At 51.8% G+C, this 18398-nt stretch overlaps 2 protein-coding genes and 1 long non-coding RNA gene across 3 annotated transcripts in view; 1 reads left to right on the plus strand and 2 right to left on the minus strand.

Annotated features, from left to right (window-relative positions):
• Window positions 1-18398, minus strand: part of LOC306808552 (sodium/hydrogen exchanger 2-like) — a 516475-nt gene that overhangs the window by 232707 nt on the left and 265370 nt on the right. The window lies entirely within an intron of this gene.
• Window positions 7146-10641, minus strand: POU3F4 (POU class 3 homeobox 4). The gene has a single exon (XM_079319111.1). It carries the CDS (start codon window positions 10421-10423, stop codon window positions 9305-9307), a length of 1119 nt encoding a protein of 372 aa, XP_079175237.1. The 5' UTR covers window positions 10424-10641; the 3' UTR covers window positions 7146-9304.
• LOC306808528 overlaps window positions 11258-18398 on the plus strand; it is an 80367-nt gene continuing 73226 nt past the window's right edge. The window contains exon 1 of the long non-coding RNA XR_013776056.1: window positions 11258-11626. This is a non-coding gene — a long non-coding RNA (uncharacterized lncRNA). The remainder of the gene's footprint in view (window positions 11627-18398) is intronic.

The following is an 18398-nucleotide window of genomic DNA, read 5'->3' on the forward strand; positions in this document are numbered from 1 at the left end:
ATAAGTACAGTGTTTGATTGGTCTGTAGAGATGTGAGATGTGAGAGCCAAGCAAGGAGCTGGCAGTGGCTGAGCAGCCCTGGAACAGGAGTGGTGTCCCAGCACACAGCTCTGTGCTGGCAGCCTCCAAAATGGGGCATTTTTTGCATTTCAGCCTAAAACCTCTGATGGTGGCCATGTCTAATCTCTGTTTGGGCTTCCCAGTTTCTGCAGCTGGTCAGTGTTGGGGATGGGTCTTGGTGCTCCTGGGTGGGTGATCTGCTGTGATGCCATTCAGCCTTGTGATGTCACCTCTTTGTTTTTGGCTGTTTCCCAGCAGGGAGTGAATATTGTGCTGGTTTTTGTGCCCTCATTGCAACAACCCTGATATAAATTCTTCACAAAGGAAACAATTCAGCAGTGGGAATTCTGTCTATGTCAAGTTTTTGCAAGCTTGGAATTCTTCTGTACAAGTCCCGCTTTTCACTAGAGTGGGAAGATCTCTGTAGGTGATGCTACACAAACCCAACCCAGCACATTAAAAACACACACACAAAAAAATCCTGCCCTGCTCAGCCCAAACTTCTCCCAGCTTAAGACAGAGAGGATGCAACACACTCCTTCACTGCCCTGAGAGCAGCACCTCAAACCAGCCTCACACTCTGCCATTTTCCCTTCTCATTCCAGTGTTTGTTATGGGAATGAGGTATCATAATTTTAATGCCTGCTGTGGCCTGTGAAAGACCATAAACGTTTAATAGACCCATAAACACTGACTTTAACCTTTTCACTGTGCTGTAGCTGGTCTGGCATCCCCCAGGTCAGCACTGTGGACAGGAGGGATCAAACAGCACCAATCCCAAAAAGGTCAGAGCAGCCCAGTTTATTATCCTCTCCCTTGGAATATATGAGGCACTTACAATTCCCTGGCTTAGGCTGGGGCAAGAAGAAGAAATGGCATGGAATAAATCCCTTGGGAAGACAGTTCTGGTGATGGGGATTCAAACAGGCACCACTGAACTCATCCCTTTTACCACTCCTGTGCCCACAGCAACTCAGCATGAGAGGTGGATGTGTTTTCTGTAGTAAATAAGGAAAAAAAAACCTCAAGTATTTTCTGCTAAAATAATTGTTTGGTATTGTTTCATTTGATGTGCTTTATATTGGAAAAAACAGCAAAAAACTATTTTATAGTCAAGGATGAAGAATGTTACAGAGCAGAAAATGTTAACAGTGAGTTTGACACTTGGAGATCATCTAAACTGGTGTGCAGCACAGGAAATGGGCATAAAGTTGGACAGAACTTAGTTTTTAACCTGAATTTAGGATGGAGGTCCTTTAAGAAGGCAGAGTTTAGTTTTAAACCTGGATTTAGGATGGAGGTCCTGTAAGAAGGCAGAGTTTAGTTTTGAAGCTGGATTTAGGATGGAGGTCCTGTAAGAAGGCAGAGTTTAGTTTTGAAGCTGGATTTAGGATGGAGGTCCTGTAAGGGGTGCTCTCTCTCACTGGACTGGGTTGGAATTGCTCCAGCACTGTTTCTGTCTGAGGAGTGGCATTCAGGGAGATTCCACAGGGCTTATTCCCAGGAAGGAAAAGTCCTGCACAGAGGGTTGAGAGCCACCATGGATGTGAGATGTGCAGCTTGCTGTGCCCTGAACACCCAACCCTGTGGAGTCAGAGGCAGGAGAGCAGATACAGGGAGGGGAGCCCAGGGCTTTTCCCAGCATCTGTTCTACTCATCTGCATCCCATCCTGGGCTGCCTGGGAAGGGGCCACGATTTTCCCAGGTCCAGCTGAGACAGCTCCAAGTGATGCTTTACCACAAAGGTTCTCCACCACAGAGAACTGGGAACTCAAAAAAAATCAGAGTTTGTCATTTTCTCGTGCACCATCCCAAAAAATCTTTGAACTTGGGCTTTGTACTTGAAATCTAATCCTGTTATAAATATCTTACTATGCAACTGCATGTTTTTCTGAGCAAACCACTGCCAGCCACATCACCATGTATTCATTTCTGCAGAGATCTTGTTACAAAGGCAGATTTTCTGAGGCTCTACTACAGATTTACTACACTATGAAGAACATAGGAGGGTAAACCCCACACCATTACATTTTCCACTAGAAACTCCTCATGGCTGAATAACTGGGAGTGTGTTGCCTCCTTTCTCTGCTGCAGATGGGAGAAGTTTGGGCTGGATTTTGTGTTTTTAATGTGCTCTGTTGGGTTTGTGTAGCATCACTTACAGAAATCTGCCCACTCCAGTGAAAAGCAGGATTTGTACAGGGTAGAAAAGCTTGACATGGACAGAATTCCCACTGCTGAACTGTTTCCTTTGTGAAGAATTTATATCAAAGATAATAAAGTTTTAAGTCAATAGTCTGAACATATGCAGAGCCATAATCTTTGTAGATTTGGTAATCCCCCATGACATTTACAGGACAGTTTCTGCAAACTCAGAATTCCAGAGCTGAATTAGCATTTCTGAGGTGTAGGAGATCCCCTGTGTCCCTGTGATGTGTGTGGAGCAGCAAAGAATCATAAACTCACGTCTGACAGTGTTTGTATTTAAGCATGAACAACTCCATTTCAAGATTTAGGGTGGGAAAAAAAAAGAGGCAGTGGCTGATTTTCCCTGTCTGTGAGCGTTTTCTGGCGGATTTTGATTTTCTCCCTGTCTACCCCAGCCATGTGAAGCCTTGGGAAGCCCGGCACAAGGCCAGCCCTGCTTTGCCCCTGTAACTCACAGAATTTGTGCCACAGAGTGGGACCCCCAGCACCTGCTGGGAGCCTTTCAAGCTGCTTTAACTGGATCACAAGTTCCCAACTGTAGATAGATGTAACAGAGACTAATCCCATAATCTGGACAGAAGTACAAGCCCTGGATGGGGAGCAGCTCGTGTTACCTCCAGTTGCCCTTCAGTGATGGCAGGGGAGCTCATCATCTCCCCCAGCCATTTTTTGGTGAGTAAGATCTGTGCTCTGATTTGATTTGATTTGATATGATTTGATATGATTTTTCCTTCCCAAAGTCTGAAGATGAATATGCAAAACAAAACTTTTTGGCCAAAAAGAAAAACAACTTGGGTTCAGAAATGGTGCTTCTATGCTGGGTAAATATTATTTGTACTCGAGGTGCAGAAGTCAAGGACTGGCATCATTTAAAAAAAAATAAAATCTAGTTATGGAATAATGGGGCAGCATTTTGGGGGTCTAAATAACACCAGGGGTGAGGAGAGCTTCTTCCCAGCTTTTCACAGCCCCTGTTTGAAATGTCCCCATTTCAAAGGTCCTTTAGCAGCCCCAGCTCCTCAGTGTGGTGCTGTGTGCCAGCAGAGCATCGATCAGCAGCCGCCGAGCCCGGAGCCGCCGGTCGATGGCTCTGCAAACCCAGAGCTCCCAGAAATGAGATTTACCTCTGGGCTTTTTAACTTCTTGTTGACAGGCTCTGGCCAGTGACAGCTCTTCCTCGCTCTCCTCTTTCTCTGCCATCCCAAGATTTAATGCTGTTTTACCACTCTAATTAAGGACGTGATTCTACAAATATTTGCGAGCCGCCGAGGCGCTCGCTGGGAATCGGGAGCCAGGGATCCACCTACAGATCCCATGTCAGGCACTGCAAACCATCCCTGCTCCCATCCCCACCACAAAAATCGAGTTTTAAATCCTTCTGCTTGTCCTGCTTCCCCAAGTCTTTCAAACTCAACCCCAAACCCACTTGGGGTGAGATTTCCTATACTGCTCTTCAGCATAGAAGTCTGGCTTTCTTTCCATGACATTAAACCAAAAGTTCTTTGCTTTGGCCCTTTCCATCTCTTACAGTGTTAACAAAAATAGATGCTTATTGCTTTAATAAAGGTTTTGATTTGGAAATTATTTACCATTTAGACTTTGTACGCTCTAATTGCTTTTGATTCTTCGGAATATCTCTAATGCAAAGCAGCTGAAAGATTGAGGTTTAAAAATGGGCTCTTGCACATTTGAAGTAAATTTTATCCTGCAATCAGTCGTAAAGATCTTAACTGCAGCTATCACATATCCTAAATATGTAATTGCTGTGGAGCCTTTCCAGTCTATTGGTTACAGGATGCTGGAAAAAGGGGAAAGTGAGTACGAACGTAGGCCCTGATGTCTGTGGGTATTTTGGGGGGATATTGAGCAGGATTGGTCACCTGAAATAGTGTATGTTTAATTTTTTTCTGAGATTGAACCTTGGAATTCAGTTGTGCAAAGACTAATTAATAACTCCATTTGCATGGTGAGCTCACTGATTACAGGCAAGCTGCTCTGGTGAGTAAACAGTGAATTCTGTCTGGGTTTTGGGATCAGGGCATCCATCCCCAGCCCCACATGCTCCTGGGGGAAGGACTGAGGTTTTAAACGTGCCTCCATCCACATGTGGATCTGCCCTAAAATCAGTGGTGGTTTTGGTACATGGATGCAGCCCAAGAGGACCAGGTTTCTCTCATCTGTTCTGCCTGAACCTAGGGAATCAATACCTAAAAATACAGAGAGAAAAACTCAGAATACTCGATTTTGAGAGATTTTAAAAACATCTTGGTCGAATATAGTCTAGGTATGGATTGACTAGTCCATATATTGAATGATTTATAATGATCAGCCTAAAGTGAAATGGCACCCCTGCTTACTTCTAGTAATTTTTTGCTTTCAAGAGAACCCTCTCCCATGTCCTGGCCATCTTTAAAGAGAACAGCTTACAAATATTTAAAACTTAACCCAAAAGAAGCCCCTGGTTTTTCTTTTTTTTTTTTAGTACAATATGAAAAGCATGGAAAACTCAGCCTCAAAAATTGCTAAAGTTGTTTAATACCATTAAAATCACAAAACCAGTGCAATTTATTGTTATCAGAGAAACACTTACTTTCAGCCCTTTCTTTATAGGATTGTGTGAAATATTTACATACTACATTAATGTGAATGGCTGCTAAATACACACCAAAATTCTCCCAGCTGGGAGACACGGGTGTGCAAAGGCCAGGCCACTTGGGTTCTTGAGGAGAACAGAGGGAGAAGCTTCCCCAAGCCCAGAGGCTGCTGAGATAGAGCTTGGGGGTGGGCAGCTTATATAAACCCTGGATGTGCTCCTTCTGCAGCTACTTTTTTATAACAAAGCCCAAATTTGGAGTCTCTCATTCTTATGATTCTACCCCGTGCTTCTCTCCACCCCCTCCTGAGTTCTTTTTTTTTTTTTTTTTTTTTAAAAAATCCCTAAATTCAGAAGGTAACTGTGAAGCTGAAGTTTCTGTCTCCCTGCCCTTGGTTTGGTGGGACTTTGGGATGCTGGGCTCCACCCTGATGGGCTCAGCACCCTGAAGCCTCCCCAGCTCACCATGGATGATGGGCAGCCAAGAAGACAACAGTGATCTGTACTTAACATTAGGTGGCACAAAAGAGTTTCCTTTTGCTCGCAGGAACACTGAAATCGATGGGCAATAACCAGCAGAGATCTTCTTTTCTTTCAACGAAATTCTCCTCTTTTCTCCAGCTTTCCAGCAGCCTTTTGAAGTGCTTCTGTTTATAAACTTACTTGATTTCGTCTTTCATTGCATCTCTTTTGTCTCAACCTAATTTGTTTTAAAATAAGACATAACCCAGCCCTCGCTGTGGTTGTATTTACAGAGCAGCCAAAGGGCTCTAAAACGGGCTAATTTCAGTGAAACGCCTTCTGTCCCTCCTCCAAACCAAGGCTGTCTTTAAGAGCCCTGCATGTTCAGAGCCACCGTGAGCACCCAGAGCTGGTTTTAACCTACAGCCGGTTTTAACCTGCAGCCGGGTTTAACCTGCAGCCGGGTTTAACCTGCAGCTTTTCCTGCACATCCTCAGCTGGGGCTGTTTACAAACCACGGCTGTTTACTCCTGTTTTGGTCCCCACAGCACGTTCATCCTGCTGAAAAACCGGCCTTTGGGGGCTTGTATTTCCTTCTGCTGCTGCTGTAATCCTCTGGCAGGGTCGCGGTCCCTCAGCGGAGCCAGCGCAGGCCCGGCCGCAGGCCCTGCTGCCCTCAAGGCCGCGGTGCTGCAGCTCACAGAGATTTACCAAGGAAATAAATCACTTTTATGGTTCAGAAACAATGCATCGCCCACTGTTCACATCCCAAACCCCTCTGGCTCGCAGGTACGGAGGGTTGCTGTGCTGGCAGTGCAGTGGGAAGGTGCCTGTCCACTCAAGTGCTGCTTATGAAGACGAGAGCTCTCTCCCTGCTCCGGCCGCCCCTCAGGATTATTCCTAAAGGTAATTTATTTCCCCACTACACTGCTGGCAGAAGGGTTGGGCATTGTTTTCAATAAAGGGGGAGAAGAAAAATAAATAAACAAATAAATATATAATATATAATAAAAGGCCGTTCCGCTGGCTATCCCTTCAAGTTTTTACCGCCCCCCTGCCTTCCCCCAGCACCCCGTTGGCCGCGGCTCGCCCGGTTCCCGGCGCTCGGTGCCATTGCAGCTTTATTGTTCCTCCCGCCGGGCGGGGGAGCGGCCCGGGGCGGGGACGGGGCTCGGAGCCGCGGCCCCATTGCCGCCGGCCGGGCCGGGGTGGGCGGGGGCACGGCACGAACAAAAGGCACTTGCCCGGTGCCCCCCGCCCGCCGCCGCTGCCCGGGGCCGGGAGCCGCTTCCCGGACCCCGGTACGCGCCCGGCGCAGCGGCTCCAGCCGCGGACACGCGCTGCCCCGGCCCCGCAAAAGCCGCACACACCTTTTGCCACTCCCAAAAAAAACGCTTTTTCCATCCCAAAAAGCGCTTTTTCCACCCCAGAGCCGCGGCAGGTGTCAGCGGCACTGCCGGCCCCTCGAGCCCCCGCACCGCGGCTCGGCCAGCGCACAAACCACGCACCCGCACTTTGCCAGCTATTTTCTTTTTCTTTCGTAAAAATGTTTATTTAAACCTTTTTTTTTTTTCGTATTTTTTTTTCCTTTTACAACAATAAAATATTGCGTCAATATAAACCCCTTGACTAAAACTGCTGGACAGCCAAACGTTACAGCCACTCGTGTGTTTCGTTATTATTTTTATCCGACACCCATTTAGGCTTCTTTTTTTATGTTGTTTCTTTCTGAAACGTTTTCTTTCTTTCTTTTTTTTTTTTTTTTTAAACATAATGCGGAATTTATTGAAAATAAATAATTGTTGGCAACTGCAATAGGCAATTTTGGATAAAATAGTTGAAAAAAGCAACCTTTAATGAAAATAGCGTTTATTATACATCAGTTACTAAATGAATAAACTAAATGATCTTTCTTTAAATTAATAACTTCCAAAAAACGTTTAATATACAAAACTGTACAGTTATAAAGTTGGCAGAAATAGGCAGGTCCTCAGTGTCGAGTTTTTTTTCTTTTTTTTTCTCTTAATTTCTTTTTTTTTGCCTTTTCTTTTTTTTTTGCTCCTTTTTTTTTTTTTTTTTTTTTTAAGCGCTTACTGAAAAATACTTGAAAAATATAAATGTCGAAAGGAAAAAATCTGGAGGAGGGGAAGGGGGGGGGGGAAAGAGAGGAGAAGAAGGGAGGAGGGATGCTGTGCGGGAGCTGCGGAGCGGGGACCGGCCCGGCCCTCGGGGGGCAGCGGGGGGAGCCCGGCCCTGCCCGGCGGCCCCGGGGGTGCGGGAGCAGCGCGGGGCTCTCGGGGGTGCGCGCACACACACGGACAGACAGACGGACACACAGACACGCGGACACCCCCCCGCCCTTGGGGACAACACAGCCGCGGGTTAGAGGGGGGGACAGGGGGACAAAGGAGGGGGGCAGCTCGGCACTTCCCTGCGCCCGAAATAAACGGCGTTGTTAGCGTTTTAGTGACTTTGTTTTGGTGGTTCAGGGTTTGGTTTTGTTTTGTTTTCTCCCTGTTTTGTTTTGTTTTTTTTTTTTTCTTCCCCGCCCCCCCTGCCCTCCCCAATAGAAAAGCTTTTCCACAAATCCAGCATCTCCCTGCGACGCGGAAAGAAGCTCAGCGTGAACCAAATGCGGGCGTTTTCTGTCCCCTTCCCTCCCTCCCCGCCGACACCTCATCCCTCTTCACTATCGAAACAAAATACAGAGAAACCGATTTCCGAAGCGAAAGCGCAGAAGGATAAAGGTGTTTTACTACAGACCTCTCAGTCTGGCGCTGATCAAAAAGCCAAACTCATCTTCGGAAAGAAAAAGATTGGCAAATGCCACGGGTTTGGTTGTGATGCTTAATTTCGGCTATATCTCTTAGAAATAATTATTTTATATATATATAATTTTTTTTTTCCTTGGGAGAAGAAGTGTGTGGTGAGGGCGGCGGGGGTGGGGGGGGAAGGTCAGGCTTGTGACCCGACCGTTTTACGGTGTTGGGAAGTTCTTGAAAAGGAAGAAAAAAAAAAGCTGTAACAAATAAGCCTGTTCTTCACATCGGTGCGGGGCTCCGAGCCCCATCTCCTCGGGGTGGGGGCGAGGAAGGGCCGCGGCCGCCCTGCCCCGGCCCCGCTGGGTGACACTGCCGGCGCTCGGGGAAGGGAGCAACGTTTGGACTGCTCAATTCGATACAAATTAGGTCACAAATATTGTGTACAGTTTGTAGTAAAACACCTCAGGACATTTAAAAACGCTATATAAGTCTTTTAAAAATGCAAAACTAGTCTATTGTAAAACAGATTCACCTGAAATACAGCTGATATAACCAAGGCGCTGGAAGGTTATTCATAGGCACACATCTGTCTTTCCTTTTCTGTCGGGTTTTTCGTTCTTTTTTTTTTTTTTTTTTTTTTTTTTAATTTTCTATTTTTCCGTAGGTTTTCCCTTTTTTTTTTTCTTCCATTTTATTTGGGTTTTATTTCGCGGTGGGGTTGGTTGGTGGGATTTTTTTGTGTCTTTTTTTTTTTTCTCCTTCATCCTAGCGGAGACCGAAAACAAACCTTGTCTGCTAGTAAACAACCGTGTGTGATCAGCGGAAAGGTCGGAGAGAGGAAAAAAAAATATTGCCGAGGCGGCGGCGGGCGGGGACCCCTCGCCGCGTCTCCCGAAACCATAAGTTAAAGCCCGGCGGGCAGTCCCGGGGTCGCTGTCCCGGAGCCGGGCGGTCGCAGTCCCGGTGCCGGGCAGTCCCGTGGCCGCTGTCCCGTGGCCGGGCAATCCCGGGGCCGCTGTCCCGGTGTCGATGGCCCGGGGCTGGGCAGTCCCGTGGCCGCAATCCCGGGGCCGGGTATTCCCGGTGTCGCCATCCCGGGGTCGGGCAGTCCCGTGGCCGCAGTCCCGGTGCCGGGCAGTCCCGGGGTCGCCGTCCCGGGGCCGGGCAGTCCCGGTGCCGCTCTCCCGGGGCCGGGCAGTCCCGGTGCCGCAGCCCGCGGTCAGAGGTCGTGGCAGGCCGTGTCCGTTTTCACGCCGTGCGAGTACACGTCGTGCTGCGGCTGCTCGCCCGGCGGGGTCATGCGCTTCTCCTTCTGCCGCCGGTTGCAGAACCAGACCCGCACCACCTCCTTCTCCAGCTGCAGGCTGTCCGCCAGCGAGGAGATCTCCTGGGCGGCCGGCTTGGGGCACTTGAGGAAGTGCGTCTCCAGCACGCCCTTGACACTCACCTCGATGGAGGTCCGCTTCTTCCTCTTCCTCCCCTGCGCCGCGATCTTGTCGATGCTCGTGGGGCTGCCGGTGGAGGAGTCGGCCTCCTCCAGCCACTTGTTCAGCAGCGGCTTCAGCTTGCACATGTTCTTGAAGCTGAGCTGCAGGGCCTCGAAGCGGCAGATGGTGGTCTGCGAGAAGACGTTCCCGTACAGGGTGCCCAGCGCCAGCCCCACGTCGGCCTGGGTGAAGCCCAGCTTGATGCGGCGCTGCTTGAACTGCTTGGCGAACTGCTCCAGCTCGTCCGAGGTCGGCGTCTCCTCGTCCGAGTGGTCCTGGCAGTGGTGGCCGCCCAGCTCGCCGTGCTCGCCGCCGGCCTCGCCGCGCAGCCCCGGGTGCAAGCCCTGGCCGGCGGCGGCGGCGGGCGGCGGGGTGAGCCCGCCGTGCTCCAGCATGCCGCCCACCGCGAAGCCGCCCTGCGAGTACACGCTCAGGGGCTGCCCGGCGGCGGCGGCGGCGGCGGCGGCGGGGGGGGCGGCCAGCGAGGCGCTGTGCGCCGGGCTGGCGCCCCAGGCGCTGGGGTGGTTGGCGTGGGGCGAGTGGTGGGAGACGTGGGGCGAGCGGTGGTGGATGATGGCGCCCAGCTGCAGGTCCTCGCGGCCCGGCTTCACGTCGGGCTGCTCCAGCGGGCCGCCCGCCAGCGCCGCGGGCCAGGGCGCGCCGTCGCTCAGGCTGGTCACCCAGTGATGCCCCAGCGGGTGCCCATTGCCGGGGACGCCCTGCAGGTACTCGCTCTGCAGCAGCTTCTGCGGGCTGCGGAACGGGCTGCCCTGCTGCATGCCCGCGCCCTCGGCGTGGGCGAGCGCGCCGGCGCCCAGCAGGCCGTAGGGGTTGGAGGCGGCTGTGGCCATGGCCGCGGCAGCCCCACGAGTTATACTGTGCCGCCGCCGCCGCGCCAGCCTTTGACATCCACCGGCACGGCGGCCCGGCGGCGGCAGCGCCGCGACTGGCACCAGCGCCGGCCAATGGGGGCGCGCCGCCGGCCGAGCCCGCCAATGGGCGCGGTGCGTGGGCGGGGCGAGCCCCCGTGGGGCGGGGCGGCGGTGCCGCGCGGGCGCGAGGCAGGAAGTGAATCACTCCGCCGGCACCGGGGGCCGGGCGCGAGGCGGCCCCGCCACTTAACTCCTTCCGCGCCGGCCGCGGAGCGGCGGGCCCCGGGGAGGGGAGGGGGGAGTACGGCTTAAATGGGGAGCGCCTGGGAACGGGGGGGCGCGGGGGGCACGGCTTAAATGTGGAGCGATTAGCGGCGGGCAGAGGTTAAACGGCGGCGCCCCGGCGGCAGCCCCGCGGGACCACCCCGGTGCTGCCCCCGCCCGCCGGCCCGGGCGCGCTCCGCTCCGCTCCTCCCCGGTGCGGCTGTCCCGAGCCGCGCGTCCCCGCCTGCCCCGGGTTGGCAGGGAAAAAAAAAAAATCGAGAAAAGCCCCAAATAATAAAAAACAGCCCCAAAACAAGGAGCTTCCCGGCTCCCCGCCGGTAAATCCCGGTGGATGCTCCCCAAAGTTCGCGGTGCGCAGCCGGTGCGCGTCCGGCAGGGCAAAACCGGGGGGAGGGGGGGCGGGCGGGGGGAAAGAAGAAAAAAGAGGGATAACGGTGCGAAAAGGGAAAAGAATGGGGAAAAAGGAGCGTGCGGTGCCCGGGACCCCCCCGCCGGAGGAGCGGGGGGAGCGGAGCCCCCGGCTCGGCCGGGCCCGGCGGGCAGAGCTCCGCACCCGCGCAGCCCCGGCGGGGCGGCACAGCCGCAGCCCCGGGACCCCGACCCGCTCCCGAGTTCCAAAATGACCTTTCCCTGCATCGTTTTGGAGGTAGCCGAGCTGCGTAATTATATTTGCACTTCCAGAAGACTGCATCAGAGTCCCCTTATTGGTTTGAAATTCCATTAAATATATTGCAAGAGCTCCTAGGTTAAGCTTGATTTAAATTTGCATACATTTTCATATATTTAGCAGAAATAAAAGAAGGCTTGCAGCTACCAGAAAGTCATTAAGGCATTAGTTTCTCTGAGAAGACAGATCTGAAGAAAATTCAAGAAAATGAGAAAATAGATCTAAATAAGGTGAGCGCTCCTCTGGTTCCTTCCGAGCCGGGTCCCATCGCTTTCCTCATTATAATAATAATAATCACAATAATTTCTCGCCGGGGCAGCGTGTGAGAGGGGTAAAGGCAGGGCTGGGTGTTGAGGAGCAGAGCGGGCAGGGGCAAATCGCGATATATCGGGGACTCCGCGTGTCCCCGCCGGGCCAGCGCTGCGCTGCGCACCCGCGGGGGTGCGGGGGGGCCGGCTCGGAAAATAAATCAAAATAGGGAAAAGTAAATACAGAAATGAAGTTTGCGGGTAGAGCGGCGGCGGTGGGGGCGTGCGGCTGGGGGGTCAGCGGGAGGGTGGGGACATGGGGACTTGGGGACATGGGGATGTCGCCGCCGGAGCCGCGGTCCCGGCGCGGGGCGGTGCGGGCGGTGCGGGGCGCGCAGCTCCGCGGCCGAGCCCGCCCGAGCGCGGGGAGGGCAGGGAAGGAGTTACAGCAGCAGCTTCTTCCTCGTTGGTTTTTTTAGCCTTTCCTTTTTTATTTTTTCCCCTTTCATTTTTTTTTTTTTTCTTCCTCCCCCCCTTCTTTCCTTTTTTTTTTTTTTTTTTTTTTTCCCCACTCTCCGCCTTCACAAGCTCCTCGAAATAAACATCACCGCAGCCCGCGGGGAAACAAAAAAAAAAAAAAAGAAAAAAAATATCAACCTCCCCCCCCAACAACATCAAATCCGCACTGTATGAAAACGTAACTAAATTATTTAAAATTAATTTGCACTTTAACTTCCGAAACAATTTTTCAAATCCCATTGCCCGTGAAAATAGATGTTCAGATCCGCCGTTTAATTAAGGCAGAGTCTCTGGCAGGGAAATAAAACCCCGAACGTCCCATTTTAATCTTTGCTGCAAATGTAGCTAAGGCAGAGCCCGGCTCTGCTCCTGCCGAGGCGGCTCTCACCTCGCCTATAGCAGAGTTTGGTGGATTTTATAGTGTTTTATCTGCATATAGTTAAATCTTCTTGCTGTTCTAACTAATCTGCTGGAGAGGGTTTCTTTAGCTCTTTCCTGTCAGTCTAACTTCCCAAGTGTAACAGATGCCGCTCTCAAGCGGTCCTTTCTGCTGCTTTTCTTTATTCAGCCTCGCATTTTTCTCCCCATGATCTGGGTTTCCATAGAGAGAGGAATAAAAGGGGGACCATGGCCACAAATCCCCTGCCCCATGCAGAATAAAAGAGCCTTATTCAATAGCCGACCCCGTCTGGACATGGGAGAAAAATAAGTACATGCAAAGCTACTGTTGCAAGAATTTGTAACTTATTTTTCATAGACCGAAACCCAATAAAGTTTTTTTTTTATTAGAAAAAAAAATTTAAAAAGTTTTTGGGTTCGGACTGTGCGCTGGAGCCCTTTGGCTCTGGGTGCCCCCGCCCCAGAGGGACCCGCATTTCCTCCGCAAATAACTCGCTTTAATATCTATTTTTTCTGCTAAATCTTTGGCGTGAAAAAGCTCGCACAATAGCTGGAGGCAGCCACCGTCCTGGGGCAGCGAGAAGTCGCTATGGAGAACGCCCCGCTTTGAAGTGCGGGAGCTGGGATTGTGTCGAGTCCCCCTGGCACAGGCGGCTCCGGGGCTTTCTGGGGTCACCCGGCTGCGTGGCTCGGCTGTCGCCGTCCCCTCGGTGGCACCGGCGGTGTCACCCACGCGTGACACCAGCCCCACACATTCCCTTTTAAGAGCAGCGCTCGGGATGCGCTCGCGTTCTCCACCCGCTCCACGGGCTGGAGGTCGGGACCTGAACCCACCAACGCGTTTATTATTATCGTGACAGAGCTGATTTTATAATATTTAAGAGATTTATTTTTTCTTCCCCCCCTCCTCTCATTGTTCACCCGCGGGAGGGGAAGGAGGGAGAAAGAAAAAAAAAAAAAAAAGGTCTAAAAGGGGTTCGTTTTGATTGTGTTTAATACAGCATGAAGCTCGGAGCGGTAAGCTGTGCCTCGGTGTCGTGACCTCTATATTGAAAACTTCACCTTCAACACAAGTTCACTTTAGAGACAGGACGAGTTAGATTGCGCTTGGTGGGAACAAGTGCAAATTTAAAAACAGAGTCAATCATAACGGGGGTGGGGGCTGGGAAAGGGCAATTTAACCGTTTCTGGAGCCAGGAGTTAAGGTTTGCATTGTGTACATCCAGGCGCTGGGGCTCCTGCTGAAGCCCAGCCGCCCATCAGTGCTGAGAAAGCGGCTCCTGGAGCTCCGGAGAGGCTTTGGGAACACCTAACCAGCGTGGGGGAAGCTTAGGAAGCAAAAAGGAATTTACAGAGTATTAGCAGAAATTAGCCAATACCGACACAAGCTCAATTAGTTCTTTTTTTTTTTTTTTTTTTTTTGGTCTCTGTTGGCTGCTCTTGAACGTGAGTAAATGCTGTGCAGGGAGAGAGGAGGGAGAGAGCCACACTGCCATCTCCGAGCCACAGCCAGGAGATGGACTGACAGATTGCAAATTAAACTAGTCCTAATGTAAGAATGAATGCAGCCCCCCCCAAATCTCTCCCAGCACCAGCCCGGCAGCAAAGAGCCCGGCACGGAGGGAGCGTGGCTGCGGCTGGGCTGGTCCAGGGAGGGACAATAAAGCCAATCCCGGGCAGGAAAAATCACAAGGTAAATAGTATTTGTATTCTAACTGCTGCGATTTCCGAAGCGGTTTGGGCGACTCCTTGCTCCTCTGCTCGAATCGCCTGTTATTGTTATTATTATTAATAATATTAATATTATTATTAATATACTTTTTCTTTCCACGTTGTTGATGTTTGAAAAATGTACTTGCTGCGGGAAAAAAAAAAAAAAAAAAAGTCGTTCATCTGTGTACTACCCCGTCATGTGTAGGTCACTGTTATTTTTGATCTGGGTCGGTTGTCTCGAACATTTGGTTGACGGAGGAAAAAAAAAAAAAAAACCAAAAAAGGGTAAATATTCCGGGAAGTCTCTCCAAAGTGCAGATTTTTGCTGCGGGACAGGTCTCGCCGCCTGTGAAATGCACGAATTGGGGTTTGTTGTGTTTGGTGGAGAGCTGTGGATGGGGAGAGGCGGCGGGGAAGCGGCTGCGGCCCCGCTGCGGCTCCTGCTCGGTGCGCGGTGCTCCTGAGGTCACGGCAGGAGTTAATGGACCCCACAACAATGCCGATCCTTCCTTCTACGTAGGCACTTCCCTCACCGTGCCATTCAAACTGCCGCGATGACAGGAACGCGCTGCTTTCACCCCGCTCCGAAATCCCCTGGTTTTTTTGGTTGTTGGTTGCGTTTTGTTGTTTTGGTTGTTTTGTTTTTATTTTTCCTGGGAAGCTTCTCCCAGCAAACGAGGGGATGGGGTCAGAGATGGGCACCCCCAGCTCCTGCCACCCCAGAGGCCATCCCGCCCGTGCTTTAGAAATAATCCAAATACAATTCCCGAACGGACAGATTCCTGCTCAGATATATTTAAAGGAGAATGGGTTGGATTTGAGCACGCACTAACTGGCTCGCTAGTTAACCTCTGTTGACTAATGAGACATTGAAGACAAATCGCTCTGTTCCTTGGATGACAAATATCTGCGCTGCTGTTTGGTAGCTTACCGAGCAATTTCCATGTGGGGTTTGGGTTCATGTGTTGTGTTTTCCCTTTCATTTATTTATTTATTATTTATTTAACTACGCTTTTCCAGCTGTAGCAGTCGGCGTGCAAAGCATCCAGCGATGCTCCTGATCTCGCAGAGGGATTGAAACGCCTCCTGCATTTTGAAGCGCCTCGTCATCCTTAGATTTACGTTTATAAATACGTAGATGCTGCTGCTAATTCTTGGTTTTCTCACAGACTTTCGTGTGTTTACGGCTCGGTGGAAAGTTTCCTTCCCGCTTCCTTCAGATCGCGCCAACCAAAGCTGTTATAAAAATGAACTTTCAGGCCAGGCTGCGTTGCTAAAAGATGTTTCCTTCGTGAATGGAGCTTGGGCAGTGCAGGATGGTGATGGTGAGGCAGGCTGGGTGTCGTTCGGTCACGCGGGGCCGAGACTGCGAGCCCCCCGGGCCCCCCCCCCAAAAAAAACCCCAACAGCCCCTGCCAAAGCTCCATCCGCTCCATCCCCAGCGTGTGCGGCTCCCTGGCACCTCCTGGCAGCTTTTTTCTCTCCCCCCCCCCCTCCCAGTAGAGCCCCGGTGAAAGGCTCAGGGGGCTGCAGCATCCCTTCCCCTCCGTGCCCTGCCCGGGGCGGGGGGTCCCGAGGGCTGCGGGGGAGAAGTTCAGGGGGAGGCGGGCGAGCGATAAATCACCGCGGGGCACGGGGGGGAGCACACGGGGGAGTCGCCATCAAAGCGGGGGAGACAGCCCTGGGCTGCGAGAAATAAATGGGAATAAATCAAAGTGGGGGCTGCCCGGGGCAGGGGGTGCCCGGAGCCCGCCCCGCTCCGCCCGGGAGCGCCGGAGCGGAGACGGGGAAAGGCGCTCTGCAAACTTTTAATGAAATCACCGGCGGTATCGATTTTTGTGGGTTTTTTTACCGTGCTTCAGACATTGGAAAGTGTCCCTCTGGGGATGGGGGAGGGGGCAGAAGGCAGCGGTGCAACGCGAGCTGTATTGGATATTGAGTTATTTCATATTTTAGAAAATCAACGGCGCCTCTGAGGGTCCTCCAGAGAGGAAAGGACTCCGGGGGAGGCTTGAGCCAAGCCACAGAACTGGGGTTTAGCCATGCAGGTATCAGTTTGCAGTCCCTTCGTGGAGCTCTAGGGGCCCGTGTTATCCCCGCGCTCCCTGATGGAGAACCCCGGGAGAGCCGGCTCCCCCCTCGGACACCCGTTCTTGAAGTGCCACGTCCAAGTATTTCCTATTTGCCTCTTCTCCAAACTGTTTAGAAATTACTAGTAGCGGATAAGTAAATTGCAAGTAAACCTAGTGAATTAGGATGATTCTCTATCAGTTTAATTTATGTTTTATAGTTAGTTTAGCCTTCTGATTTGATTGCCTTAGTAATGTGAATTGCCTACAGCTGCTGATGATACAGCTTTAATTCTGTTTTAAAGGTCATGTAAACATGTGCCTGTAGCATAAGGAATGCAAATTCAATTCCCTTTTAATGCTTCCTCACATTCACTTCACAGCCTTCACCTAGAAAATTAGCAGGATTTAATAGGGAACCGTGTGGCTGTTGTGATTCCATTAAAAGCCCCTCTCCCCCCAGGCGTGGCTCTCCCGGGCCACCCCACGCCCGTGACGAGGACACCGAGGCGATTCCCACGCCACTTTTGGCGGATTCGAGGCATTTTCCACCCCGGGACAAACTCATCCCCTTCACCTGGGAGCTTTAGCCGCAGGTGACCATCCCAGGGCTGGAGAACCCGGCGGCGCCGGGAATTACCCTCAAAGGAGCCAGAGCATCACTCAGGTGTTCACCTATGCGTAAGGCGGTAGTACAGCCGCGTGTTCCTTACGTCACGGTGAAAGACGGTGCTGGGAAAGAGAAAAATGGGTAAAAAATCTTGTTTTGGGCCGAGGTGGGCTCTCCACATCAGCAGGAGGAGAAGCTGCGCCGAGATGCCAAGGTGATAGGTGCAAATGCGAGACGCCTGCGCCTTGAAGACGGGCATTTTCAAATTAATTTTTAAACGCAGCCAGCCCTGAGTTCATCAGAGATTGCTTCACCCTACTGCAGGGAAAAAAAGAAAAAAAGGTAGAGACAGAAAAAAAAAAAATTATTATGCCGCTGTCTTCCCCACGGTTCAAAGGGTTTTAGTGAAGTTGCTGGGAAGTTTCGCCTTTGAACGGGCGGACTCTAACGAGCGGGGAAGAGCGTCAAAAAAAGCGACTCTGGAGTGGCTTTGAAAAGGGAGCGATGTGTCTCTGCAAAGCGAGAGGCGATTCCGCGGCCCCTCCGGCCGCAGGGACCCGGGCGAGCGGGGCCGGCAGCGCCGGGGAGCCGCAACGGGACCGGGGCACCGGGGGCACCCTGCGGGCTCCTTCGCTGGGACAGCGCTGTCACAGGGGGTGCCTCACACCCCCTTGGCCACAGCGTGTTTTCCTGCGCTCAGGGGGGGCTTCTGCGTCACCCCAAACATTTCCCGTCCGCCCGCGGGATGCGGGCAGCATCTTCATCCCCACCGCCCCTGCCTCACCCGCACCTTCATCCCCATCATCTGTGCCTCTCCACCGGCATTCCCAGCTCTGCTTCATCCCCATCACCCCTGTGACCCTCCATCTTCATCCCCATCACCCCCTCATCTCTCTATCTTCATCCCCATCACCCCCATCTCTCCATCTTCATCCCCATCACCGCTGCCTCTCTCTGTCCTCATCCCCATCACCGCTGCCTCCCCAGCCTTCATCCCACCCCTCTGCCTCCCCACCCCTGCCTGTGCCAGGCCCTGCTGGGCCACCCCACTCCCCTCTTGCTGTGGAAATGGCTCAGTTGCCCTCAGGTGCCCCCCCGAGGCCCGAGGAGCCGCGGTGCTGAGGGCACCTGCCCCCTTTCCTTGCAGTGGCAGTGAGGAGCCCACCCTGTGCCCGTCTCTCTCCTTGGCAAAAATGAGCGTTTTTTTATCAAAATCTGAATATTTGCAGTAACAGCTCATTGGTGATTCTGCTAATGTTGCACACCTCATTAAATAGCCCCAAACACAAGGAGGTTTAAATGACTTTATTGAATTAAAAATAGCATAGGAAATCACCTATGGTACTTTCATCAAATAATTACTGTAAACTCTATACATACAGCAAGAGATCCCTTTTAACAAATCTATTCCTAAAACACGGGGGGGTTCTGCTTAATGGCTGAA

The sequence above is a fragment of the Erithacus rubecula genome, assembly GCF_903797595.1.
Source record: "Erithacus rubecula genome assembly, chromosome: 15".
Taxonomy (NCBI): domain Eukaryota; kingdom Metazoa; phylum Chordata; class Aves; order Passeriformes; family Muscicapidae; genus Erithacus; species Erithacus rubecula.